The 15,507-nt window shown below is 38.1% G+C and overlaps 1 protein-coding gene across 10 annotated transcripts in view; it reads right to left on the reverse strand.

Annotated features, from left to right (window-relative positions):
• LOC114359292 (segmentation protein cap'n'collar) overlaps positions 1-15,507 on the reverse strand; it is a 142,223-nt gene that overhangs the window by 48,626 nt on the left and 78,090 nt on the right. For all 10 annotated transcript variants that reach the window (XM_028313618.1, XM_028313616.1, XM_028313611.1 and 7 more), the window contains exons 6-7: positions 4,846-4,979; positions 3,659-3,745 (exon numbers count right to left, since the gene is read on the reverse strand). In XM_028313618.1, the coding sequence (XP_028169419.1) occupies positions 3,659-3,745; positions 4,846-4,979 (221 nt within the window). The remainder of the gene's footprint in view (positions 1-3,658; positions 3,746-4,845; positions 4,980-15,507) is intronic.

The following is a 15,507-nucleotide window of genomic DNA, read 5'->3' on the forward strand; positions in this document are numbered from 1 at the left end:
ATGAATCGATCATGTCAATCGATTGGACCGTTCAGACATCGATTAATGATCGTAACATCGGAATTCGCGGCGTTCGATGCAATCGTAAAGTCGTCTGCTCATCAGACCAAATTATTATTGCAAAGTAACACAAAAATTATACAGGGTGTCCCAGAATGGGTGAATCAAACTGCTAGAGGAGCTCTACTAATGTACTATCCTAAAAAAATAAAAAATAAAAATTTTGAGTTCGGATTTTTTTTTAAATAAAGTACTCTAATCTCGAAATCTGGTTATTATTTTCAAAATTTTGTTTACAGATAAACGAAGCGATCATGTACAATTAATATAATATTAGTAAGAAAAAAGTACAAATAAACTCCAAACGCAGCAATTATAGCCAGATACTTAGGCAAAGCCGATTTATTTTCATTTAAAAAAGAGTTTTGTTTTCTTATGCGCTTTTTTTTTCGTATTTTTAGGGATAGTACATTAGTAGAGCTACCTCCCCTATCAGTTTGATTCACCCGTTCTGGGACACCCTGTATAAGATACACTATCGTCAGGTCATTTAGTCTCCACTGAAGGAGCACGGCCCTCTAATGTACCAGAGGCAAATGGAGGATTTGTCCTACACTCCCCACGCTGGCCAGACGGGTTGGGGAGGCCTGATGTTCGCATATTTTGTCCCTTCGTCGCCTCTTACGAAACCTATCTTTTGTAGTCCCAAACTAAGCAAAGCTTAATGCTGAGTTGCACTACTTTATTTAACCGTAACTATAACCATAACCGGTGCTTTTTGTATGGAGTTTGACAGACTTGTGACGTTTGTTATAGTCAAAGCTAGGTTCAACCTAGCCTAAGGGCTTTTTCCCATTTTGCTAGAACAGGTTTTGCACAATCCCATTTTTTTATCCACAACGAGGAAGCTCTTGGCCTGTATCTCTCCTGATGGTAAGTGATGATCAGGCCAAAGGTGGAAGCGAGCTTCACCCGGAATCCTCGACCACGGAGGAACTGGCTATCTTACCTCTAACTGCCGGAACACAACAATGCTGTTAACATTGTTGTTATGGCGACAGACTTAAGTACGAGTAAGATGGTGGTAGCTAGCCAGGTGGACTTAGAACAAGCCCTAACACCAACCAAACCGAACAGAAAAATCTGCCCCCACTGGGAATCGAACCCGGGACCTCTGCGTCTGAAGCAGGTGGTCTTACCACTAGACCACAGAGGCGGTTTAAGGTTATAGCACACTCTACAATCCGGAAAAGGAACAACTACGTATCACCTTTCGCCGCGAGGCGAGGCGTTTATATGATCGTTTCATTCACGAAGACGCGCCCCACCATTTTTCCGCTAATGTTTGAGTGTTATCGGTACACGCTAAATGATCCATGAGCGCACACGCACACTACAATAATGCCACTCGGCGGATTGCTCGGATCAAACTCCCCGCACCCCGCGCGACCGAGACCAGACATTGGTGGGGCGCGTCTTCGTGGATGAAACGATCTATACGTTACGTTTTGTAGCTGAAATGATGATGATGAATGATGAGAAGAACTCGCCTCTTTCTAAAACTAGTAAGTACTAATTAAATTTAGATTTTACCACCTAAACTGTCGGTAAGCATCAGACATCATTTAACAGTAGCAAAACAATAAAAACTTCCAATTTGTCTTAACATTAATGTTTGATTAATGAAAGGCGCTATGGTTTTGTGGTGGGTGGTCTAAGTGATGAGAGACTGGTGATATATCTTATTAATATCGATATTAAGTATTTGTCGTTTAGTAGATTAATAAAAGAGCTTTAAAGAGCTTTTAAGTGGTCAAATCGGACTATTAGGGTAAGTTAGGACAAAAGTTAAAGATGGTCCAACCCAACCTTAGAAGGCTGGTGATAAACTACCGAATTAAAAGCTTTGAGAATTGGCCAACTCCCTGATTAGTGATAGTGATCGAATAAGTAAATAGGTTTAAGTAATTTATTTCAATGAAGAATTAGAGGCTGATAAAAACGTTTGACCAAACTTCATTATAATATGCGTGGCTTCAACCAGGTGGATTAAAAAAATACTAGTAGGTATGAATTTCTATGTACTCAGGAATAATGTGGCTTTCTACTGAATACATATTTTCAGATCCAGTTTTCAGTAACTTGTGAACTGAACTGAACATTAGCTTTTTATTTAATTTTTTTTTGGGGCCTTAAGAGATACATTTTTTTATTATTTATTTTGACTTTAAAACGTGCCAAATTTTTGTCTAAATTTATTATTATTATTATTATAATTATTATAAAACTTTATTGCACAATAAAATAGTACAAAAGGTGGACTTAATGCTATTTAAGCATTCTCAGCCAGTCGACCCCTGGGTTATGCAGAAAGCTGTGAGTGCGAAGGTAGAGGTAGAAGGGTAGAAGTTAAAATTTAAGTTAAATTTTTAATTGATATAATATTTAAGATACATATACCTACATACACACATACATATACATACATACATACATATATACAGATACATACAAACATCTATATATATAAAAGAAAGTCGTGTTAGTTACTTCGCTTATAACTCAAGAACGGCTGAACCGATTTAGCTGAAAATTGTCAGGGAGGTAGTTTAGAGCCAGGAGAAGGACATAGGATACTTTTTATCCCGTTCGAAATTAAAAAAAAAGTCTGCTTATTTATTGCCATTAAGGCGGAACAAAGTTCGCCGGGTCAGCTAGTATAATATAAATAAATATAATTAACATATAATACCATATAATATGTGATAAATAAATAAATAAAAGACAATTTCATTTAAAATAGTGACAGTTTCTTGCGCTGCTTCTTCTCAGCACTGGCCCATTTATTGTCCCGAAGCAGTGGTAGGGTTAATACTGGGTATAAAAGTGCTTTTTAAAAGCCTATTTATAAATAAGTTTAATGAGTTTAGTGGATGAATATGCCTTTAATTTTAGCACTTGTCCCACAAACGACGTCGTGTGTGGGTTCTGAACCCGCGACATTATATCATTTATCACGTGTCTGTAAAAACGTCACTTCGACTTTGACAGTCAGACCCTGATTCGTAAGCGGAGATGCGTCTAGTTTCAGCTCTTATGATGAGGGAATAAGGGTGAAGATATATTTGTTAGTGTTGAGGGCTGTACAGGTGATGGTGTCAAATATTTGTATGTGATTTTATAATGTTGTGGTTTGATAGAGTTTAAGGATTTCTTAAACTTTCCTATTTTTGAAGTTTTATATGATTATGAAGTATTGCAGATCGAATATGAAATCGCAGATTATTTTTAATATCATTAGTTTACTATTATGATTGTAGTCTAGTACACATTTTTAAGTTAAAGTTTATTTATATTTATCGTTCTAAAAAGGTAAAATATTGGTATTAAACATTTTTTTTTTCAATTATTATTATCCATACAACACCACAGCTTGTCTAAAAATTTAGTTTAAGTCGCGCTGCACAAAAAACATTTCAGATTGCTGATAACAGATGGCGCTGTGCGTCTTTTAAAACGCGCTTACAATTACCTGGTTATGGTAGTTCGCAAAGCGCGCCACCAAAAACCAAGGCATCGCTTTCTTACAAGTTTCAGGATTGTCGATAACAGATGGCGCTGTATGTCGTTTAAGTCGCGCTAACATAAAGGCACTGACCTGGTTATGGTAGTGCGCTAGCGGGTGGTGCGGCACATGCCGCATCGCCGGATGCAACATCTCCCCGCCGCTGCTGCCCTCTACCGCCTGTTGACAATCATCATCATTAACATCATCATCATCAACTAAAACTCGAAGCGATAATAGCCTAATTTATGGTCGAAAGGTGAAAGTGACGGACTGGCAGACTCGAAGTCCGAGGAACGCTGGTTCGAATCGAATCTAGCTGAATGACAGTTAACGTCAATAATCCGTTACAAAATCAAATACCTAATCGAGCCTGTAAGATCTTAGAGGCTACTTTTAACACTACGGCAACTAAACTGAATATTTTAAACGCCTTTTTGGAATCAACAGGAAGAATAGGAAATTGTTTTCTGTAGCCACACGCTCGTGGTAGCTCGAGGTCATAGCTCAACGAGCTGCAGCGGCTTCTCAAACAGGACAAAGCGGGACTCCTCGAGCGCCGCGAGCTCACGCGTTAGCTCTCAAGGTAGCTCATAGCTCACCTCAGACTGCTCAGTCTTGGTCTCCGCCTCGTCGCCTAGCTCGACGAGTTGCAGCGGGGTAGCTCATGATAGCTCGCATGGTATCTCATAGTAACTCGCGAGCTAGCTCATAAAGCTCACTTCAGACTGCTCATCCTTGGTCTCGGCCTCGTCGCCTAGCTCGACGAGCTGGAGCGGGGTAACTCATGGTAGCTCGCGAGCTAGCTCATGGTAGCTCATAGCTCACCTCAGACTGCTCATCCTTGGTCTCGGCCTCGTCTCCTAGCTCGACGAGCTGGAGTGCCTCCTCCAAGAGGTCGAAGCTCACGGGATAGCTCACGGTAGCTCATATAGCTCACCTCAGACTGCTCATCCTTGGTCTCGGCCTCGTCGCCTAACTCGACGAGCTACACCTGGGTAGCTCGTGGTAGCTCGCGAGCTAGCTCATATAGCTCACCTCAGACTGCTCATCCTTGGTCTCGGCCTCGTCTCCTAGCTCGACGAGCTGGAGCGCCTCCTCCAAGAGGTCGAAGCGGGACTCCTCGAGCGACTCAAGCTCACGGGGTAGCTCATGGTAGCTTGCGGATAGCTCATAGCTCACCTCAGACTGCTCATCCTTGGTCTCGGCCTCGTCGCCTAACTCGACGAGCTACACCTGGGTAGCTCGTGGTAGCTCGCGAGCTAGCTCATATAGCTCACCTCAGACTGCTCATCCTTGGTCTCGGCCTCGTCTCCTAGCTCGACGAGCTGGAGCGCCTCCTCCAAGAGGTCGAAGCGGGACTCCTCGAGCGACTCAAGCTCACGGGGTAGCTCGCCTTGGATCAGGTACTCGCCTGAGGGAAAAAAGGCAATGTCAAAAAGTTTCTACAAATTTCATTTTTTATCTACTAATGGAAGGTCTGTATTATTCATCTGATAATCAGGTCAAAGGTCGCACACTCACTGCGGACGCCCGTCGCACAGTCGCGACAGCTCCATAATTACGCGCGAGCGATAAGGATGGGTAGCTTGGGGTCACTGGACAAAATTCTACGTGCTCGGCGACCAGACTATAGAAAGAAGCAAGCTTTTCCCGCAATTCCTCAACCTCACTAGCACTGGCTATAATCTTAATGTGTACCAGTTAATTATTAGTTTATCAATAAATATTACCGTTAAACAATCATAGCTTACTATCCCGTTATCTAGCAGTTAAACTCGCAATGTATAACGACATCGACGTCAAGCTCCAGCATCAAATTTAACAATACAACCTGCATTGGCAATCTATTTAAATAAAATCAAAACAATACCAACCCTGCCACTACCGTTATGGATTTTGAATACAAAAAATCTGTCGCCGGGGTCTTACAGACCACAAAAGGATTACCTTTTAAGACCCATTGTTTGAGGCACAATAGTGTAACCACTGCCACTGGTGGTCAATGGACAGTTGGACCCTTTTTGACAAGTTTGAGTTAAAGTGTTAATATTTCGATTAGATAAAGTGCTGCCGATAAGCAGGAAGAATTTCGGATTAAAAAATGGGGCGCGATCTATTTTTTTGTGCAGTCAGTCCAGTTATGTCAAGTTAACTGTTTTGATTTTTAACAACGTGGTGGGTATTATTTTAGCATTCGAATTATGTTTTATTTTTATTAGTAGAATACTAAATTACAGGCGAATATAACTACAATCTTACATATGTTGATTATGTTTTGTAGTGCATATAGATCACACAATCACACAATTGATAAAATATTTTTCAGCTACATCATACCATATCAGCGTGCAACAGAATCATTTTTTCATGATCAAATAAGTAGTTAAGGTGTTATGCTTTTTGAAAGGCAAAAGTATTCTGATCGCGTTAAGACTTTAAAAGCTTACTGCCGCAGAAATAATTTTACAAAAGCTAGTTTTTTTTTTCAATACACACCTAAATGACAATTGAAACCTTGAAATATGACAGAATTCTGATGATAATATCTTTGTTTTACGCATTTCATTTCTACCACAGACCACTAAAACTAACTGTACTTAAACTAGTACAAAGAAGGCCTGTCAATCAGTATTACAGTGTCTCACAGTCAACCGCCGGCTACTGTTCCTAATTGGGCCTCACAGACCCTTTCAAAGTTAAAGAGATTAGTACGGCGGCAACTAAAGGGTTATTTTTTTTCACTGACCAAAAGATGATTTATTCCTGCGGTCTTTCAGACTGCTGCTTTTGCACGGTGTAGCACCCAAGGGAGTTTAGGGTTAGAAAAATTAATTTATTACGTTATTGTCGGTTTCTTAGACTTTTAGGTTGGGATTTATAACAGCTTTGCTGAAAGAATTGCAAGACAATAGTGGTATATTTGACCGACAGAAATATTGTTGACAAAGTCATAATAAGCTAGTAGGTAGCTTTCAGCCCATATTCAAAAACATTACTATGAGGTCTCACAGTGCGCGTGGACGCACAGGGTCACACACAAACTAATCACAGAGCTCTATTCAACGCTGTGCGTTCAATTTGCTGCTTCACTTATGCAAGTATCGTTTGTGTATACGGGCGTAATAGATGTAAGGAAGGATCACCACAACCATTTGCAGATGTTTTTTAATCTAGCCGCGCTGTCAGCTACCTTCTTTAGGTAGATGTAAAAGCGTTTTTTAAAAGCTTAATTGCAAAAATTAAATTACCTAAGTACCTAATCGAGCAAGAAGTCACACATTATTATCAGTTTATTACAGTTTTTTAGATCAAAGGAAATATGGCCAGTCCATATAAACTGGTGCTTATTACAGAACGAAGATTAATGCCCGTTTTCACCATTAATACATAATTTTTAAGTGACCCATTTGAAAATAAAATTCCTGGTATGTAGGGGTTACTTTAATATTAGGGATTGATGGTGAAAACGGGCATAAGACTCGGTTTAATTTAAAGCACAGAGTGAGATTGAGCTTTAGTTCGGTTGCATTTCAATATTTAGACACAGGACAGAATCAAGGCAGGGTTCAAACGTTTATAAATCTATTCCATTATTTTATTGTTTTAAAAAGATTTTATTGTTTGTATTAAATAGGCTTTGAAATTTTTTTTTACCATTAGGATCCTAAATTTCTAATGAACATAGCAGTGTTGCCAGAAGGTTACTTTTGTAACCTTTTAGGTTACTTTTGAACTGCATTGGTTACTTTTAGGTTACACTAATGAAAAGGTTACTTTTAGGTGATTTTTCAGAAATTGCAGAATTAACTTTTACAGGTTATTCAGTAAAAAATATTAATAGTGACAATTTAAAAATTATGTAATAAATTGCATTTAAATATGAATTTGATTTATTATTTGTTAAAAAAAATGAGTTTTAGCGAATGTTTTTCGATAATAAAACACAAATCCAGGAAACGTTTTACGACCGGTCACTTTTCGGTCTTCATGGAATGGTTAAAATTTCGAAATTAGGTAAAAGATAGATAGATTGATTGATGATCAATTGTATTCATTTTTGCTCCCGCCCGTATGAAGGTTACTTTTTATTCAAAAAGGTTACATTTTTTTATATTTCTGGTAATTTCTGACAAGACCCGACTGGCAACACTGGAACATAGACTGTATGAAGCTTGCCGGGTCAGCTTAATTTGTCATTAAATAAACTTCTTTCATTCAATTGTCTTTTTCCAGATTCTAAGTACCTAAAATTAGGTACACATTATTTAAAACCTTTTTAACAACAACAAAGTTTTGCTGCTGCAAAAAATGTGCAAAATACTCACACCCCGCCACAAAATCGATTTGCCCGTTGCAAATTTCGTCCGGTGGTCATATTGTGATTGTTTTCGCGCCAAAAAAAGTCGGCCATTTTGTGTCGACTGCCCTTCACGCTAGACCGAGCTCGCATATGTCCGAGGTATAAATGGATATATATTTTTAGGTTGCAAGACTTAAATAAGTAGCTGGTTGCCTTAAATAACTTAAAAAATGTGCACACAAATAATGACAAGGTTATTAGTCTCATAATAGGTATCTCAGTCTTTATAAAATTATAATAGCTTTCCGCCCGCGGCTTGAATTTTTCGGTTTTTTATATAACCTATGACACTCAGCAATAATGTGGCTTTCTATTGATGAAAGAATTTTTAAAATCGGTTCAGTAGATCCCGAGATTACCCCTTACAATTTAACAAATATTTATACAAACACACAAACTTTACCTCTTTATAATATTAGTATAGATAATAGTGTTAAGTATATTTAGATAAAAAACAACAGCCTAACTCGCATCAGTTGTTTTACACGATAAAAAAATGCTGACAAGTGACTAGCCAACATTATTCTCCCGATTCCCAAAGCAATGGTAGAGTTAAAGTTATACTGGGACGTGTAAAAGCGCTTTTTAACCGACTGTGGCAGAAGGTATGTTTTTCGAGTCAATCTATGTGTATTTTTAAGCTATATGTATTTCTTTGCAAGATTTGTCGCCTTATTAAAAGCTTAATAATTATAATAATCTATGCCTCTTGTAGACAATCTTCTATATAATATAGAATAATCCTTCCACCTGACTGTAAACCATACTTCGATTTAACAATAGCAAACGATTATATAACTATAACAAAACTAAGCGTAGTAGCCTTGGCCATGACTGCCGAAAGTGAATCGAGGATCTATTGATCACTATAGATCATGAATCTACAGCGGAACTGAGGCGGTTGGACACGGACCGCCATTGTGAATTTGTTATGTAATGAGTTAGTTCGAATTAAAAGTCTAAAATAAGGTAGAATAAATGGATTGGGTGAAAAAATGATATCAGTATTAAACCTTTGTAGGCCTGTGGTAAAACGGGACTATATGTATACCCACCGCTGCAACTCCTGTGTAGCCAGGATCTACAGCTTGACCGCCAATAACCCAACCAGTGAAGGCCAAGTTTGTCCCGGGGGAAAGTTAAACTGTCATTGGACTCGCAACGAAATTAATCAGAAGAACATAGGAGTTTAAAGGTAAGGTTCGACTTCCCTCCAGTGCAAAGGCCATTAAATTTAGTTAAGAGAAGCGGTTTATGTGAGGATTACTGTTCTACTAGACTAGAAATCCGCACACAACTTCATTAAAAATCACGTCAAAAGTAATTTTATTTCTGAAAACCGATTTATTTTTCAGTTTGATGTAAAATTTATAGCTGTGAAATCAATATATTATTACAATCAATTGTATACATGAATTAGTGACGTCGCACACCAAAATCTGGGAATCACGATTTGACAGTTCTTAAAAAGTACGTCAATCGACTGAGACCCTGTCTGTCAAATACCTATCCTCATCATCATCATCATGTCAGCCATACGTCGTCCACTGCTAAACATAGGCCTCCCCTAATGCTTTCCACGTTGATCGATTGGTAGCGGCCTGCGTCCAGCGCTTCCCTGCTACCTTTACGATGTCGTCATTCCACCTTGTAGGTGGACGTCCACACTGCGCCTTCCGGTACGCGGCCTCCATTCCAGAACCTTGCTGCCCCATCGGCCGTCAGTTCTGCGTACTATGTGCCCTGCCCATTGCCACTTCAGCTTGCTAATCCGTCGGGCTATGTCAGCGACTTTAGTTCGTTTACGGATTTCCTCATTTCTGATTCGATCTCGCAAAGAAACACCAAGCATAGCCCTCTCCATAGCACGCTGTGCAACTTTGAGCTTCTGTATAAGGCCTATAGTAAAAGGCCAAGTTTCCGAGCCATAAGTTATCACGGGTAACACACATTGATTGTAGACTTTCGTCTTCAGGCATTGGGGTATTTTGGACGAAAAGATACCTATCCTACTAATTTTTATTGTTGTCGAATAGATTCTCTCACAAGCCAAACCGAACAGGAAAACCATTTTATTACTTTAACTCTAGCCGCCATCTTGTGTTCAGATACAAATCTTTCACTTAATTATCTAACGCCCGTATTCAAAAACATTACTACGAGGTCTCACAGTGCGCGTGGACGCACAGGGTGACACACGAACCAAACACAGAGCTCTATTCAACGCTGTGCGTTCGATTTGCTGCGTCACTTAAGCAAGCATCGTTTGTGAATACAATACATATAAGTTCACATACTCATACACCGTTCTCAGAGTTTTGCGACTACAACAAATTAAAATGTAATTTGTGCTTATCTTTAGAAAGTTAGATTGAAAAGAATTCATTACGGCCGCTAGTTAATGTAAAATTGAGGTGTTAGGTTAATTGTGTTTTAAAAATCTGCTGTCTCTGTCCCTTACGAGGTATTTTATGCTTTGAAGGTCCATTACAAAGAAAATTTGCCTTATTTTCATGAATTTAATTTGTCTGTTTCCAAATATAGAGTTTCAGGCGATCTTTGAAAGATGCACATTAAAGAGGATAAGTTAAATCAATACATAACATCAGAAATTTTATGGGGCATCCATTATTAACATTCATTCCTTGACTTGAAAAAATAGAATTGTCTTAGATGGGAATTAAACCCACGAAATTTCGCTTGCCAAACAACTGCTCTGACCGATGCCGCGATGAGCTAAGCATTCATCCTTTATTTCACCCTTTGAAACTTTTCTGCAATAAATATTATAGCATATTATGTTTTTCTTCCAGATGAAAACTTTTTACACAAACTCTCTTTTCTGGTATAAAATCAACATATGATAAGAGGAGACAAAGAATTCATGAACTAAACGAAAGATGGATCTTAGTGCCCCAAATAAAAACTGTAAAACAAAATACAACGTATAATTTTAAGTTTGTATGTAGTAGGTGTACATAATTATGCATTATTAACGTGCATAGACCAAGACCGTTCTCTTAAATACCTAACCTATGTACAAAATACATAAGACAAGTATATAACCTAAATACGGTCAAGACCCGACATCAAAGCAAGGGACCGACAAAAAACGTCTGGGGCAATTTAAAAATGATTCCAAATTATATCGCTGTCCTGTTCCCGCACACTACGCAAGTTGAGACAGACAGAGGTCAATTTAAAGATGGAATGCTGGCCCGAGTGGGACGCACGGACAAGATGGCCGCCGTAAGGGCGAGGTCACATTATGTTCTAAACAATGCCCTGGAATTCTTGATTAGGATACAATAGGTTAAAAAGCGCTTTTTAAAGTCTGATTGCCAAAACATCATGACTTTGATTACTTTCGTTTTTAAGTAGGACGCACCCCTGCTTGATATACTGACGACCTTAAGGAGATTCAGATCCAGAGTCCAGTAGTGGACTTAAATCAAATTAATTGTCTTTAATTTTGACCAGGATTTGGCACTTATGAACGTCAGAAAATAAAGGTAACCTAAAGAGTCTTTAGAATAGAAATAGAATAGAAAAATCTTTATTCGACACAAAATAAACAAAAATAATAACAGACATGTCTCCTTATCTTTTGTGCCTTAATAATAGTTCTTTCGAGACAAACGTAATAGTAAAGCTAACAAATGATAGATGCGAGTACGCGCTGATGCTAAAGCGTGGCGACTTGATTTTTTGTTTAAAAAAAAAAGAATAAGTATTAGTAATTTGTATTGCACAAATTATTAAATTTACTGATAGTCCCGTTTACCCCTCATAATATGCTAAATATGCTTGTGCTGTGAGTGGATTCACCACAATAGTCGAGCGGTGGCGTTCGAACCAGCGTTCCTCGGATCTCGAGTCGGCCAGTCCGACCTTCACCGTTCGACTACAGTCAAATGGTTTAGTTCATAATCACTTTCCATAACATTGTTGTTATGGCGACAAACTTAGGTAAGATGGTAGTAGCTAGCTAGGCAGACTTAGAACAAGCCCTACCACCAACCAAACCGAAAAGAAATACTGCCCCCACTGGGAATCGAACCCGGGACCTCTGTGTCTGAACCAGTTGGTCTTACCACTAGACCACAGAGGCGGTTAAACTGCCAAATAAAGAATTACTAAATAAAATAACGTACGCTACCTCAATAGTAACAGTGTGATCGCAGCTTTAATGGCTTGTGATTGGTTGGTTTGCTTCTGAGAATTCATATTGATTGTACATTGTTCTTCGTTAACGTTAATTTGTGGTTATATACTCTATTTACATATACATAAATGTACTATGTAATGTACTGTCTTGGCCCGCGTGAATTTCGTTCCGTTACTAAAAGTTTTGACATGTTTCAAGCAAAGAAACTTTCATGTTTTTTCTCTTTTCAGCCTAATCAAATCTACATTTGAAAGAGAGAGAGAGACATATAATTAATTTAGCTATTGAGATTGGGTCTAAAACCGGCTCATAATCAGGTCATTTAGACTCCACTGAAGGAGCACGACCCTCTCTAATTCACCAGAGGCAAATGGAGGATTTGTCCTACACTCCCCACGCTGGCCAGACGGGTTGGGGAGGCCTGATGTTCGCATATTTGTCCCTTAGTCGCCTCTTACGACATCCTAAGGAATAGAGGTCTTATACCACTCAGCTAGGATCTCACAGCTAAACTTAACAATATTAAGCTCTTAAACTTAATTGTTATTAATATAATAGATATACGGGACTATTCCCACCTCTTGTCCCCACCGCTGCAACTCCTGTGTAGCCAGGATCTACAGCTTGACCGCCAATAACCCAACCAGTGAAGGTCAAGTTTGGCATAGGCATATAACATTCTTAAAGGTGGATTTCTCATACAAATTTTTACCCTTCAATTTATACTTAAACCATTGATATACCTTACATACAAACCACGAGTTTTTATAAAACTAAATTATCTACCTAAAGGTCATTGGTAGCGAGAATATGATTCATAAGTAATAAGTACATTGGTATTTTCCGTCTTTACTGTAAGAAACTGTAGTAGAAAACTTATAGTTCAGGTAAAGAAACTGGCAATTTATGTAAAAAATTAAGCCTTATAATATTGATACCGAGTTGGTCAGTTTGGTAGCCTCTTTTTCATAAATATTGAAAAACGACTTTTTATTAAAAATTCTCTAATGAAACAATTGCCATCCAATTTACGTTTGAATGTAGAATTTATGAATATTCGTCATTGTGTGCACGCATAAACTAAACTCATTAATAATTATTTGAAATTTCAAAAAGGATTTGCAGCGATACTTAAACTCCTTGGTCTCAACCCGCCTCCACTCGATCGGGACCTTTTTTTTCTGTGGCACGACACTCTTGAGTCGCCTCTTTTGAATTTTGAATTTCGAACGCACGAGTGTGGGACGTTCTCGTTTTAAATTTGACGTTTTATTCTTTTTATTTTTGACGTAACAATGGCGTTGAAACCGAGGTTATTTGGTATTCGTAATATTTTAAGGAATATTCATTTTACAGAATGTTAATGGTAAGTTACAAAATTATCAATGAAGTAGGAAGACAGTAACCATTGATGTAAACAACAATTGGTATGTTTGTCTCAAAAAAATTCCAGAAAAAAGCAACCAATACTTCTTGCACTTAATTCAGTCAGTGCCTGAGGTATGAATGGGAGCTGCTCGGGATGGGTGACATTGATATTATGACGCCCTATCCCGCACATATACAGTGTGAGTCACGTTAAAGTGTACATATGAAAATAGATGAAACTAGACCTATTTTTATCGACAAAAAAGAGGCCAAAAAATTTTTTAGATTTTTTTTAAATTTTTTATAGAATTTTTTTTCTTCCAATTACTTATTGTAAAGAAAACGTAATAACTTTTAAACTAAGCGGTATATCCTGATAAAATAAAAACAGTAATAATGCTAAATAACAGGCGATACTAAAAAAAATACATAAAATACACAAAAAATGCCAACAAATAATAAAAAATGATACTTTTTGAAAAAAATCTGCTTTTAAATTAGTTTTTTTTGGTTATTTGATAAATTTCTCCAAAAAATGCCCCTATAACCGGTGGTTTTTATTACTTTGTATTATTCTCTATCGTACTACCTTCGTAAAACCAAAAACCGCATGTCTCTATCCCTATCACAACGTTTGCAATGATTGCAAAATATTTGACCTCTTTTTTGTCGATAAAAATAGGTCTAGTTTCATCAATTTTCATATGTACACTTTAACGTGACTCACACTGTATAACTCAGTCAGTTTCATTATAAAGGCTAAATATTTGTTTCAAACTTTCGATTGATTGAATTTTGATAAATAAAGCAATCAGAGAACACTAATGCCCGTATTCACAAACGATGTTTGCTTAAGTGAAGCAGCAAATCGAACGCACAGCGTTGAATAGAGCTCTGTGATTGGTTCGTGTGTCCCTGTGCGTCCACGCGCACTGTGAGACCTCATAGTAATGTTTGTGCATACGGACGTAAAAAAATGTTGACAGTAACAAATATCTTCAAGACTTCGGACGCAGGTTGGCCGTAGTAAGGACAATCTGGCCAGGTGGGGATTCTTGGATGGCTTAAACATGGAGTGCGGGTGCGGTTTTGTTCCCCAGTCGATGAAGAACCTGATGTCGTGTCCTGAGTTCCCAAGCAACTGCACTCAGGAGGATTTGATGAGTGCTACTGACAACGCCACTCTTGTGGCGGAGTTTTGGGCTGACACTGTGTAGGTTTGTTGTCGACACGAAAAAAAGAAGAAGAATATCTACAATCTCAAGGGAAATGAGAAATATAGCAAACCGATACATCAAATGAATCAGATGTTGTGAATCCTAAACGATGTTTACTATAAATCGATTAGGACGCCGATATTGATCCTGTATCGATTCAAATCCCAGAGCGATGGCGACAATATCGATTGGGCAGCGATCGATCACCCTTGACAGGGCAGACGTCAAAATATTTTACAGAATCTTGATTCCCTAGAGCTTAAAGCAGCTTAAGCTTTGAATTAAATTTATACCTATATTGATATTTTAAATGCGAAAGTAAATCTGTCTGTTACCATGAACTAATTTTGTTTATTTACCTACATTTATGTGCAGGGTGGTCCTTTAAATTGCAATAGTTAAAGTTCTATAAAAATGTACAGTTTTCGTTTCCTTGAATTTTCAAAAGTGAATTTTCTTCTGGGCCACCCTGTACTAGCTGTGCCCGCGACTTCATACGCCTGGATCCCGTTTTATCCCCCTGAGGGTGGAGTTTCGCAAAATCCCGTCTTAGTGAGCACCTACGACCTACGTTCTAAATGGAACCCCAATGCAAAATTTGGGACTCCTAGCACTTGTAGTTTCTGACATTTCGTGATGAGTCAGTGACCTTTCGCTTTTATAGATATAGATTTATAAGGTATATACTACAGTTGAAAATCGATGTTAGCAGTTACACTTGGTTAGTAATTTAGAATATTTTGTTGTCAGAAGTAGGGAATTGACGCGTTGATGTCTTTTGTATGGGGCTCAAAATTACAACAATTTTGTTTTAAATTAGTTTTAA

This window comes from Ostrinia furnacalis, unplaced genomic scaffold, assembly GCF_004193835.3.
Source record: "Ostrinia furnacalis isolate ACB-3 unplaced genomic scaffold, ASM419383v2 OfSCF4295, whole genome shotgun sequence".
NCBI classification, from domain to species: Eukaryota; Metazoa; Arthropoda; class Insecta; order Lepidoptera; family Crambidae; genus Ostrinia; species Ostrinia furnacalis.